General features: G+C 45.0%; 1 protein-coding gene across 1 annotated transcript in view; it reads left to right on the forward strand.

Annotated features, from left to right (window-relative positions):
• thada (THADA armadillo repeat containing) overlaps window positions 1-13,968 on the forward strand; it is a 98,753-nt gene that overhangs the window by 9,899 nt on the left and 74,886 nt on the right. The window contains exons 13-22 of the mRNA XM_023970073.1: window positions 1,639-1,794; window positions 1,973-2,080; window positions 2,231-2,354; window positions 2,453-2,601; window positions 2,914-3,145; window positions 3,344-3,479; window positions 3,572-3,708; window positions 3,863-4,015; window positions 4,332-4,492; window positions 12,570-12,679. Of these exons, the coding sequence (XP_023825841.1) occupies window positions 1,639-1,794; window positions 1,973-2,080; window positions 2,231-2,354; window positions 2,453-2,601; window positions 2,914-3,145; window positions 3,344-3,479; window positions 3,572-3,708; window positions 3,863-4,015; window positions 4,332-4,492; window positions 12,570-12,679 (1,466 nt within the window). The remainder of the gene's footprint in view (window positions 1-1,638; window positions 1,795-1,972; window positions 2,081-2,230; window positions 2,355-2,452; window positions 2,602-2,913; window positions 3,146-3,343; window positions 3,480-3,571; window positions 3,709-3,862; window positions 4,016-4,331; window positions 4,493-12,569; window positions 12,680-13,968) is intronic.

Below are 13,968 nucleotides of genomic sequence, written 5' to 3' on the forward strand. Positions count from 1 at the left end.
GTATGTATGTATGTATGTATGTATGTATACACACACAGTTGAAGTCGGAAGTTTACATACACCTTAGCCAAATACATTTAAACTCAGTTTTTCACAATTCCTGACATTTAATCCTAGTAAAAATGCCCTGTCTTATGTCAGTTAGGATCACCACTTTATTTTAAGAATGTGAAATGTCAGAAAATATTGGAGAGAATTATTTCTTTCAGCTTTTATTTCTTTCATCACATTCCCAGTGGGTCAGAAGTTTACATACACTCAATTAGTATTTGGTAGCATTGCCTTTAAATTGTTTCACTTGGGTCAAACGTTTTGAGTAGCCTTCCACAAGCTTCCCACAATAAGTTGGGTGAATTTTGGCCCATTCCTCCTGACAGCTGGTGTAACTGAGTCAGGTTTGTAGGCCTCCTTGCTCGCACATGCTTTTTCAGTTCTGCCCACACATTTTTTATAGGATTGAGGTCAAGGCTTTGTGATGGCCACTCCAATACCTTGACTTCGTTGTCCTTAAGCCATTTTGCCACAACTTTGGAAGTATGCTTGGGGTCATTGTCCATTTGGAAGACCCATTTGCGACCAAGCTTTAACTTCCTGACTGATGTCTTGAGATGTTGCTTCAATATATCCACATCATTTTCCTCCCTCATGATGCCATCTATTTTGTGAAGTGCACCAGTCCCTCCTGCAGCAAAGCACCCCCACAACATGATGCTGCCACCCCCGTGCTTCACGGTTGGGATGGTGTTCTTCGGCTTGCAAGCATTCCCCTTTTTCCTCCAAACATAACGATGGTCAAACAGTAGTCTGGCTTTTTTACGGCGGTTTTGGAGCAGTGGCTTCTTCCTTGCTGAGCGGCCTTTCAGGTTATGTTGATATAGGACTCGTTTTAATGTGGATATAGATACTTTTGTACCTGTTTCCTCCAGCATCTTAACAAGGTCCTTTGCTGTTGTTTTGGGACTGATTTGCACTTTTCGCAGCAAAGTACATTCATCTCTAGGAGACAGAATGCATCTCCTTCCTGAGCGGTATGACGGCTGCGTGGTCCCATGGTGTTTATACTTGCGTACTGTTGTTTGTACATTTGAACGTGGTACCTTCAGGCGTTTGGAAATTGCTCCCAAGGGTGAACCAGACTTGTGGAGGTCTGCAATTTTTTCTTTTTGAGGTCTTGGCTGATTTCTTTTGATTTTCCAATGATGTCAAGCAAAGAGGCACTGAGTTTGAAGGTAGGCCTTGAAATACATCCACAGGTACACCCCCATTAGGCTAATTGAAATCATTTGAGTCAATCAGAATCTTCTAAAGCCATGACATCATTTCCTGGAATTTTCCAAGCTGTTTAAAGGCACAGTCAACTTAGTGTATGTAAACATCTGACCCACTGGAAATGTGATACAGTGAAATAATCTGTCTGTAAACAATTGTTGGAAAAATTACTTGTCATGCACAAAGTAGATGTCCTAACCAACTTGCCAAACTATAGTTTGTTAACAAGAAATTTGTGGAATGGTTAAAAAACTAGTTTTAATGACTCCAACCTAAGTGTATGTAAACTTCCGACTTCAACTTTGTGTGTGTGTATATATATTTATGTGTGTGTGTGTGTGTTAATAACGTCATTCTTTGTCTTCTCAGGTGCGAATGGACGCTCTTGGGTTATTGTGCGAGAGTCATCGTCGCACAGAGTTTCTGACCTCGCAGGAAATGGAGCTGCTTCATCACTTCCTGCCCTCCAGTCTAAACAGCCAATCACCAGGAGTCAGGCAGCTGACTGTCAGCCTGCTCAAAAAGGTCAGACACTGCTTTTTAATCCAGTATTGTGTTATACATCAATGGGCATTGCAGAGACCCAGATTGAGATTATGCATGCTCCTGGACTAAAACACTTTCAATGAATTGCCTATTGAAAGTCCTTTTTAGTCTAGGTGTAGACTGACAAGTAGATATCTATTGATTTGTGTGTGTGTAGCTGCTGTGCAGAGTGAAGGACAGTGGTCAGTCATTGCAGCGGAGGCTGGTCCAGGAGAGAGACCAGGGACAGAAGGACAGAGACCAACACATACTGGACACGTACAAGGTACACTATGATCATGTTGAGTTATATAGGGCTCAATGATCTGTACCATGTATTCTGTGGGGAAGACACCGATGGGAATGTTTGGGGAGATGGGAGGGAGAGTTTCAACCTACAATGCTCTGTATACAATGTGTGTGAATGTGTGCTCAGGAGTTCCTGTGCTGGCTGTGTGAGAGCCTGTTCGGTGTGCTTCTCCCCGGGGCCTCCTTCTCCACCTGTCTGACAGCCCTCCACCTGCTGTGCCAGCTGGCCCACCTCTTCACCTTCAACACTGGTACTGTACACACACACTTTACATCATCAATTACTTCTCCATCATTATCATTCTTATCACTGTAATCATACACCTCTCTCTCTCTCTGTCTCTCTCAGGGTCTGATGATGTGTTTGCTCTGGGAGAGGTGGTGACCCCTGCACACGCGCAAAATGTCCTTTACTGCGTCGCCAGCAACTTCCTGGAGGTCAAGCAGCTGGCCTCCGCGTTGCTACGGCAACTCCCTCCATCTGCCGTAGGGCTGCAGGTCAGTGAGACGAGCTTCGATGGTTCCGTAGACCTGCCCTTGGTCACTCTACGTGCAGAGTCGTGTACTCTATGCTATATCTCACTTTAGGTACACACAACACATAGACCTTCACATTGCAGTGAACTGGGTAGTGGGACATTAACCTGTACCTCTAAACTCAAGTCTGGATTGAAACTTAGAGATCCTGGTTTAATCAAAGAGTTGGTCGACTGGAGATCTTGAATGTGTGTGTCAGATTGAAGTTGTGGTGTAGTGATGGCTGCTTTATCCATTATCCCCCCCCCCCCCCCCCCCCCCCCCCCCCCATAGGAGCCAGGCAGGATGCAGTCTCTGCTCCAGGCAGCTCTGGACCTCAGCACCAGCACCAAGCCTTTTGACAGTGTCACGGCTTCCCACCTCTTCAACCTGTTCCTCCACCAGCCTGCCCTGCCCCAGGCCCTGTTGCTCTGTGCCCAGGAGCAGGGCCTCTCCTTCCAGCCTCCTGCTCTAACCCAGCCCCAGGCTTTTGAGGCCCTCACCCTGGAGACTAACACTCTGGCAGGTAATGCTGATATTGATTTTGTTTCTTTTCTTAAACTCAAAGCACTTTACGTTGTATGGGGTTGCATTGAAGTTATTTTTGTGCCAAACGCTAACTGCACCGGCTGTCATATTCCTCATCTCACAGATATTGCTCAGTGCTTGCAGTAATTGACATTACCATGCTATACTGTTGTGTGATTGTGTGTGTTTGTTTCAGTGGTGCAGTTCTTGTTGCTGTGTCTGAAGGCCGAGGTGGTGAAGGCAGAGTCGTCTCTCCTGCTGGCGGCAGCCTCCTACCCTCTCTACGGCCGAGCCCACTGTATCACTGCTGCCTTACAGCAACTCAACACCGGGTGAGGGGGCACACACACACACACACATTTGTCTTAGCCAGTCTGTGTGTTTTGTTTATCCTGTTTGTGTGTGTGTGTGTGTGTGTGTCCAGGTGTCTGACTCTGACAGGCCAGTGGAGGAGTGTGGTGTCAGAGCTCATCACAGTGTCCTATAGGATGTCTGACGTAGTGTCACCTGTCGTCCAGAGCTCCTCCCCCGAAGGCCTCATCCCCATGGATACCGACTCAGGTCAGCACCTCTGGTCTAGATTAGCGAGTGATGATGCCTCATAACTAGTGCCCAGAGTTGGTTTTTGGTAATGGAAAAACACCTGACCCTGCACAAGGCAGATGGTGTGTTTTAAAGGAGTGTGTTAAAAGTGTGTGTGTGTATCTCTTCTCAGAAACGTCCGCAGGTTTGCAGAGGATCCTGCAGGAGATCCAGCCTCGCGACACCAACGACTTTTTCACCAGCACCAGAGAGCTGGACACCGAGCCGTCTGGACAGGAGAACGGACCTGCGGCCCCCACAGACAGACCACAGCATGACAGCACAGGTCAGCAATACACATTTCCACTCACTGAACTAGGATATATCATGTCAACATGTTGTGCTGCTGCTGTGTCTTTTGTGTTCTATCAGACACAGCAGATGAGGGGTGAAACACTGACCCCATCAGGACAGAACCGGTACTACAGCCATCTGTGTTTCACCACCCCTCACCTGCTGGGACAGGTGTTATGCACTAATAGTGGATACAACACACAGTGAAAATACTATTTGTTTGGCATAACCCATTCCAGAAAGCTTTTGGTTGGGTCGTGTGTTGTGGTGTCCAGTGTATTTTCAGTGCGCATCTGTGTGTGTTGTAGGTGGTAGTGGTGTTGGCTACAGGGTGACCGCTCAGATGGTGTTGGTGTGCTGCTGGAGGAGTATGAAGGAGGTGTCCATGGTGCTGGGTCAAGTGTGTCAGAGCCTCCCCTTACAGACCTCCAGCAAACACTCTGACCAGGGGCTCATCACCGAGGAGCAGGTGAGAGACGGACACGCACTTAAACGTGAACTCAATGGCATCTCTTTTACCCTAGCATGTAAAGACAGCCTGACACCCAGTGAATACATGCTTGAACAAAATACCAGTAAAACACACACTCCCAGTTTAACTGTGTGTTGTTGTTTATATCCAGACACATACACACGTTAACACACTCCGCTTTTCCCAGCATGGACGTGGGCCTGGAGGATGTGTTTGGGGATGGCAACGCATGTTTACTGTAGTGAAAATCTTCAATTAGCATCCGCCCTCATTAGCGGGACGCTTTCATTTTAGGACGACCTGCTGTTTAACGGCCACGATTGCCTCGGTTCCCAACTTTCCTCGCATTCTTTCCAAATCACTTCCACTACCGCCCGACGCTCTCCTGAATAGATAAAACGCTAAAACCACTCCCACCCCCTTGTTCTCTCTGGCCACATAGCAAAACACCAACAGACAGCCTGCTCAGTGCTCAGACACCCCCTACCTCACTCCCTTACCCCAGGCCAGCACTGTCAAATAGGCTGTAGCGTTTATGTCTGCGTTTATGTCCGCTTGATCTCATGTTGTCTCTTTTTGGTCTCGTCTCCTTCTGTGCTGTGTGCACCTTCCCATTTACACCAGAGATCTGAATATAATGAAGAGATGCTCATGTCTCAGCCCTAACAATGGGAGTCATCCCAAAGGCGGGAATGCAGGCGACAAGCTTAGTTCCAAAACAAGCCCATAGAAACACATTGGGCTTATTTTAGACAGATTTTGGCGAGAGTGAAACCTCTCGCTTTGCTTTGTTCCTCTCAGTTTACACACACACACACACACCAAGTCCCTCCCCCTGCCACTCACGCCAACAAAGTTGAGAGATCACTTCTTGCTCTGACGAGCGTTTTCAACTCGCTACTTGCATTTGAGGCTTGGTCCAACAGAATCGGTCACATGGGCACTGAAACGCATTGAGGCATTATTTTACTGTTATAGATGAGAGGACAACCTTTCTAGTGATAAACTGTTTGTCTCAGCTACTCAAATAGTGAGCAGACACTACTAAAACAACAGTATTTATGAACTATTTGTCTAAACTACTCAAATAGTGCGCAGAGCAGACACTACTAAAACAAGTTTTAATGAACATTGATTCTGGAAAATGAATGCTCAGGTTGTGGCCCACAGCATTGCGGTTCCATCTACCGCTAGCAGCATTTTAGCCAAATACTGTTATACTAGCTGTCTAGTATGTGTTTTATAAATGTGCAGTAAATATAAAATTTATATAAGGACTTGGTACCTCCACATTCTGAGAAAAAATGTAGGCATATTGATTATGACATCTGAAGTGGACAGGTTAGCATGCTGTTCAGACAGTCTTGAAGGAGTTCCCACATATGCTGAGCCCTTGTTGGCTGCTTTTCCTTAACTCTGCGTTCCAACTTATCCCAGACCATCTCAATTGGGTTGAGGTCGGGGATTGTAGAGGCCAGGTCATCTGATGCTGCACTCCACATTGCGTCATGCATAAGAACAGCCCTTAGCCGTGGTATATTTGGCATATACCACACCCCCTCGTGCATTATTGCTTAAATATACAGTACCAGTCAAAAGATTGGACACAACTATTCATTCAAAGGTTTTTCTTTATTTTTACTATTTTCTACATTGTAGAATAATAGTGAAGACATCAAAACCATGAAATAACACATATAGCATCATGTAGTAACCAAAAAACAACTTCCGGTGAAATTGCAGAGCGCGATATTCAAATTACAGAAATGGTAATATTTAACATTCATGAAAATACAAGTGTCATACATCAGTTAAAAGCTTAACTTCTTGTTAATCCAGCCGCTGTGTCAGATTTCAAAAAGGCTTTACGGCGAAAGCACATGCGATTATCTGAGGACAGCGTCCAGCACACACAAGCATTAAAAACATTTTCCAACCAGGCAGATGCACCACGATAGTCAGAAATAGCGATAAAATAAATCACTTACCTTTGAAGATCTTCTTCTGTTGGCACTCCAAAAGGTCCCAGCTACATCACAAATGGTCGTTTTGTTCGATAAAGTCCTTCTTTATATCCCCAAAAACTCAGTTTAGCTGGCGCGCTTCATTTAATAATCCACTGGTTTCCCTCCTTCAAAATGCATACAAAATGAATCCCAAACGTTACCAATAAACTTCTCCAAACAAGTCAAACAACGTTTATAATCAAACCTCAGGTACCCTAATATGTAAATAAACGATAAAAATTAAGATGGAGAATTACTGGAGATAAACAACAAAGTATGCGCATTCGCCAGTACGCGTAACAAACACTACAGCCAAAATGGGAGCCACTTAGAAAAACTACAAATTCTAGCTCATTTTTCCAAAAACAAGCCTGAAACTCTTTCTAAAGACTTTTGACATCTAGTGGAAGCCCTAGGAATTGCAATCTGGGAGGTTTTCCCTTCATATTAAAAATGACATCCATAGGAGTCAATGGTGGGCTGAATTTGTTTTTCGTTTTCTGGATGGTTTGTCCTCGGGTTTTCGCCTGGCATATCAGTTCTGTTATACTCACAGACATTATTTTAATATATGCATATCCTAGCCTCTGGGCCTGAGTAACAGGCAGTTTACTTTGGGCACGCTTGTCATCAAGACGTCAAAATACTGCTCCCTAACCCGAAGAGGTTTTTAACAAATCTAAATATATTTTATATTTGAGATTCTTCAAAAGTAGCCACCCTTTGCCTTGATGACAACTTTGCACACTCTTGGCATTCTCTCAACCAGCTTCATGCGGTAGTCACCTGGAATTAATTTAAATTAACAGGTGTGCCTTGTTAACAGTTCATTTGTGGACTTTCTTTCCTTTGAAAAGAGACAATCAGTTGTGTGAAGGTAGGGGTGGTATACAGAAGATAGCCCTATTTGGTCAAAGACCAAGTCCATATTATGGCAAGAACAGCTCAAATAAGCAAAGAGAAATGACAGTCCATTACTTTAAGACATGAAGGTCAGTCGTTATCATTAGTAGGCTTGGTATTAGTATCCTTCTATAACCACCCTCGAGCTGTAGGACTAAGAGCCCGTCCTGTTTAGTCTTAATACCGTAACTTCCTTAGGCCTATTTCAATATATCAATCAATCATTCATTTGTTCATGCCATCACACAGCATAGTAGACATTGATGCTTTGAAATGAAATCAAGCATTTTAGTTAAATTAAATAATAGATTTGAATAATTAGCCTAAACAATAAATTAACTGCAATTCATGCAAATGTTTTTCACGTTAAGAGCGCAAGGCTTGAGGGAGAAGGGAATGTTTTTTTCCTTAACATATGAGGGATTTCGGAAACGGGACTTTTCAGTCCGAAACAAGTAAGAAACTAAATGGCTGAAATGATGTAGCAGCTTCAGCATGGACAGAGCAATAAACACTAGCTGCGCCGTGGTGCCTTTTTGTTGCAGTAGGGAGGAGAGGGAGACAACATGCGCCAGTCACACAGGCACTCGCTGTCAAGAACAGGACGACTCTTGGTGGACCAAGATATATTTTTAGTCAAGGACAGCCGAGAGAGCGAATATTGCCAATAAGTTTGAAAAAATCTAGATTTTTAGGACATCGCCTAGTTCAATCCAGTTTTCTGTGTTTGTAGAATGGGTCTTGTCTGCGCAGACAGAAACCCTGTCTAACCTGCCACAGAGATTGGCACGCTCAGTCAATACTACTGTGTGTGTGTGTGTCTGTGATAAATCTTTCTAACACTCGTTTAATTAACCTCCGCACTGTTTTGCGTTACGGTTGCCACGGCGACGTGGCAGATGTTTCTGTGCCTGGTCGGCACCATAGCAACTTAAACGTTAGTCATAGTGGCTGGCCGATGGTGTTTAATCCTTCATATTCATGGGACTGCCTGGTCTTCAGATGGTAGACAGAGACAGTCCACCGAGCCAGGAGGACCGTTTCCACCCTGGGGGGCATTCTGGGATACGTCTCCTCCATCTTGGGAGGCCCCCGTAGTCTGTAGAGATGTGTGTTCTGTGAGACGGGACCCTGGTGGTGATGTAACCGCTCGTCTTTTTGTGTGCTTGGTGCCGGTGTGAATCTGAGGTCCTCCGTGGTTTTACAGCTGTCGTGTTTGTTTGTCCTGGCCTGGAATAGATGTACAGTTTGGTCTTCAGTGGAGACACAGCCATCAGTGTGGCCTCTCTGGACTGTGACACTTCCCCTCGTTCTGTCTTTTAGCATTTTACTATTGCTGATAACATCTGTTATTGTGTGGCTCATGTTTCCCCAGACACCGTTTTTATAAGAAACAGGAACAAGGGTAAGGGTGGGTGGGAGTTATTTATCTTTGCTTTCCTGGAAATGTTGTGGACAGAGTTGGTGGGATTTTTTCCACACTAAGACATTGGTGTAAAGCATTGTATCTACTCCATCATGCGCATTCACTGAAATGTACTTTTTTTTTACTCAACCCAAGAATGACAAACCCAATAAAAGAATGTGCCATCAACCCATCTGACCTCATTGCCCCAAACTGTGATCCTACACCCTGCTATATAGCAGTGCATTACCAACGTAACCACTGCAGTACGAACCCAATGAGTGTCCCATCAGATCTACTCATTCACAACCCTGAGTCTAGAGTGCAACCTGAGGACAGAGCTGACCTCACTGCAGTAAAACTCTAGTGAAAGCCACTCAGGGAGGGCAGTGACCTAACCGCCGTGCGGTGCTAAGCTGGGCCCTCGCTGTGGCCGAGAGTGGGGCAGCTATTTAAGGTGCAAGGCGTTTGTGTGTAATCGTTAAATTTCCACTGGGGTTCCTGGTTGGTGGGGGAACTTAATTTAGATGGGACACTTCCTGTTTGCAACGCGCCCATTTCTTAGAAAAGCTTCCTTGTTTCCCAACGTCCTAATTACACAGGGCTGTGTCAGTGACCCAAATAGCTGCTTTTCCTCCTGACGACTGGGCAGGCTGCCGGGCCTTGGGGCCTGGACTGGCGGTGGGTATGAGAGCCTTAAGGAGGGAAAACTGTAGCTGATGCGCTACTGCTACTGTTGTTGATCTGATGCCATTGACTGGAGGGCCCGTGGGGATTATGCAACAGGCTAAGAGAGCAGAGCAATCAAGGAAGTAAGACCAAAGAAATACTCAACATTGACATTGGCTGTAACGCTACGCATATTCGTACTGAATCGTTCGGTACAGGGACCTCTGTTCTCACTGTGAACCCGAATGAATACATAACACTAGGCCTATAGGCTCTGCCTACACTGCGTTGTATGCTATTGCCTCGTGAGTAAATCTGAGCTGGGAATTTTTTTTTGTAGGCTATTCCGTTGAAACAACTACAGCCTATGCACACAATGTAATCAAAATTCAAATTTTAACTGGCGGATTTCAAACTGTCCTTTTGTGAGGTGCAACCCGGGAACTTTGTAGGTGGCGGGATCGATTTAAACCATCGTTTAAAGTTTGGAAACATTTTGGCTTCACAACTTGATTACAACTGCGATGGACAGAGATTGTGGATAAAAAGTTAACCGTATGTTTTCCACTGCTCAACGAGAATAGCCTCTGCCGTGCCGTGTGGAGCTTGTTGTTGGCCTCCGTGTGTGGCAAAGCAAGTTAGAACATCTAATCGATGGAAGATAGAATAAAAAGTCTGGAATATAATGTTTTATGATAACTGTAGGCTACAACAAACAAGAACCAACAGTTGGGCTGCTATTTAAAAATCTGAATAAAGGTATTGTTATTTAACTGTAGGAGAGGAAGAAAGTGCATGCAGACTCAATTTGGCTAGCTAACGTAGCTAGCTATTTTAGCCAATTCGCTTCTCCTAGTTTGATGCAGTCAAGACGGGTGTACTACTTTATCATTTTGGATGATAAATATTCAAGCTATGATGATGTGTGAAACTTACTTTATTACAGTTGAGACGTGTCATTTAAAATACACTTGAAAAAACAAGTTGGCCTGGGATGAAAGGGCGTGTTGTTGGGGGTTATTTTGTAGTGTGTCTGGTTTTTATAAACGTGTGAAAAGGAGAGAGAACTAGGGTCCTTATTTGGGGCAGTGCTAAAAGATGCCTGTCCAAATCTCTGGCTTTAGAGGGGATAAGCCCAACCAGGTTGTGTGATGAAACTCAAGAGGGTGTGTGGAATTCTAGAAGTACCCCGTTCTCATTCCCACAGAGCTGGCCCTAGGGCTGGTATGGTGACACTATTACCACCACACCGGCAGTCACGAGTCATGACCGCAGTCAAATTCCACGTTGCCGTTGAGTCATTATAACTGGGCTTCTTCAAAACTGCGTTCTGATGCCGCTGATGGTCATTAGTAGCCTACCAAACTTGCCAAGCCAGTCGCTAGTGGCCTGGTACTCAGCGTTCTTGTCCCCCTCATCGATCGGACATCAATGCAATCAAAAATCAAATCAAACACTTCATGAGAGCCCTGGCATTAAGAGTTTGAACGGAATAGGATCGCCTGTTTTGCAGCGAAAGCCAGGTCATCATGGCTGGTTGCTGCATAGATGAAATAAGTGTTCCTATAAGCCCAAGCCCATGTTGCGCAACATTTCTATAGGCTATGCAATTGCGTAAGAAAACAGTTTTGATGGCCTCTATTAAAAAGAGGAGGGGCCCACCCGCTTTCTACAGGCTTGCTATATTTATTTTTCAACTTCCTTAATATTAACCACATTGCTTCGCTTTAAAACCTTAGTAGCTTACCTGGCTGGCATGAAAATTGACCGTGGGAAAAGTGTCCTCTGTTCGCTATTCAAGTGCATGCAGATGCCAAGTCTTTTATACCACCTGCCCCTGTTCTGACCGGTGCATGATCAAAACTAATTTCACACACATCATTTAGTGTATGTAAAGATGAGATTACATTGAGAGTAGTCTGATGGGTGAGAATATTAGCACTTGTGAATGATGCCCAGCGTGTGCCTCGATCACACCTCTGCAGCGTCGTTGCGTTTTGGTACACCAGAAGTACATTCATTTCCAATGGACCGCTGTGTTTGCCTCGCAGTGTTGCGTTGCAGAGGCAGTTGCGTTCTGTGTGGTGCATACGTTGGATTTATCGAACGTATGCTTCAAACTGTATGTATAGACGGCTTGACAGAAATGGCAGCAGAAGGTGATTGTTGAACTTTTGTTGCACACATCCAGATGCTGCGTACCATTTTGCGCAATGACGCTGTAGGTGTGATCGAGGTGTAAGGTAAGAAATCGCACTGTCTTTTTTTTTTTGTAGCCTACAGCCATATGGCTTAGCCAGATCAGGGCCTAACATTAGGACGACTCAGAATATGCTATTCTGTTCTTCTGAAATAGGCTACATTTTCTTCATATTATAATGTTTCTTTAGAAATAAAGAATGGATTTCTTGTGATGGGTGTAGACCATATTAAATGGTTTCATTTGACTTCTTTTAAACGTAGGTTTCCAAATGACCGCATCAGTGGCTTGTAGGTTATGCGTGGACCTAGAAAGTGCTAAATGTATTTATGCTAATTAAAGGTCAATTGCTGTGAGAACTGGCAGTTATTTGCGTGACAGTTACCGGCTGACAAAATTGTCATGACCGCCTTAGCTGCGCCCCCCACCCCTCCGTCCCTCCCTGTGCCCTCTGTGCCACCCCAGGCTGGCATAGCGCCTGGGTCCAGATGCCACAGTGTAATGACAGGGCGAGGAGGCCTCAGCCTGCTCCACCCTGCTCTACCTCACCTGGGTTACCCCCACATGTTGACTAACTACAGCAACACGTGTGGGCTGTGTTGATATGCTGTAACGTTATGATGGTTTAGTTAATTACATGACCACATGTCATTTTATGTTGTAGCTAATTACTGACGTATCTGTTTTAATGCTAGTGAAATATGTCAATCAAGACTAACTTCTGTATGTTTGTTTACCTAACCACTCATCCAGAGGAATGAACAAATGTGTTATGTTCCCATACGCCACACCCTCTCTCTCTTCTCATACCTCTCTTCCCTTCTACGCTCGCTCTCTTTCTCTCTCTCTCTCTCTACCTCGCTGTCGCTCTCTACCGTTCTCCTATCTCAGGTGGAGGGGGTGGGCCTGTACTTCCGTCAGCAGCTCCTCCAGTCTCGTCACCGAGGGGCCTTTGAGCTGGCCTACGTGGGCTTTGTACGCCTCACCGACATGCTGTGCAGGTGAGTTAGAGAGACACTCTATCTATATCAATACCAAAGCGCACACTTGGGAGGTGCAGCTGGGGAGGAATGTGCCCTCCTGTTGTGAAAAGGGCTGCTATTTTTCCAGGGGCAGTGGACCAAGCTGGCCAGATCAAACAATCCACTGTGTAGGAGGGGCGGAGGACAAGGCACACACACCACACACAGACTGACACACACACACACACCCTGCCATATCCCAGAGCCCAGTAGAACATACCAACCCAGAAACAAAACCGAGCTTCAAAAGGTGTGCAGTTAGGCACCCCATAACCAACAACCCCAAAACCCTACTCCGTGTATATAATCCAAACTACTGTTTCCACCCTAGCGCTCTGGCTCACAACACACACACACAACACACACACACACACACACACACACACACACACACACACACACACACACACACACATCCTAGTTCTGACACCAACCTACAAGAACATTCCCCTCATCAAATCACTCAGGCATTTAGATGTATTTATTCAGCATATACGCTTTGCTTTTGAAAGGGCAAGATGTTCTCCAAAGCTTTTCAGGTTCATTGCTTCGCTCTATGGCACAAAATTGAACCGATAGGAGATCTGGTCTGGGAGCAGTTTTTAAACAAATAGAATAGAGCTGGGACGATAAACTTAAAATGACCGACACTGACATTGCCTTCCTCTTTCCGAAGCATCTTGCTTACGTCTGTAATTTCCGGTGATTTAGCTACACAACGGTCCTATAGATTGTTCTTAAACCATAGTTTGGTCAACAGTAATAGACTATACATTATGTTGATTCCTGCCATGAAAGTATCTGCCTGTCCCCGTTTTGCTTTCGGCTGCAGATTCATTCTCTTGCTGCGGGTGATTGCCTGATCCACCTCTATGCAGACGACACCATTCTGTATACATCTGGCCCTTCTTTGGACACTGTGTTAACTAACCTCCAAACGAGCTTCAACGCCATACAACACTCCAAGTCCAGCGACCCGAAATAAAAAAATATATACCGTCAAGGAGGTGTGTAAACAAAACTCCTTACAAATTTGGCAAGATAAGAAGTTGGGGTATGGGGTAGACAAAACGCAAGTAAAACTAAATGCATGCTTTTCAACCGATCGCTGCCCGCACCTGCCCGCCCGTCCAACATCACTACTCTGGACGGTTCTGACTTAGAATATGTGGACAACTACAAATACCTAGGTGTCTGGCTAGACTGTAAACTCTCCTTCCAGACTCACATTAAGCATCTCCAATCCAAAATTAAATCTAGAATTGGCT

Source organism: Salvelinus sp. IW2-2015, linkage group LG25 (genome assembly GCF_002910315.2).
Source record: "Salvelinus sp. IW2-2015 linkage group LG25, ASM291031v2, whole genome shotgun sequence".
NCBI classification, from domain to species: domain Eukaryota; kingdom Metazoa; phylum Chordata; class Actinopteri; order Salmoniformes; family Salmonidae; genus Salvelinus; species Salvelinus sp. IW2-2015.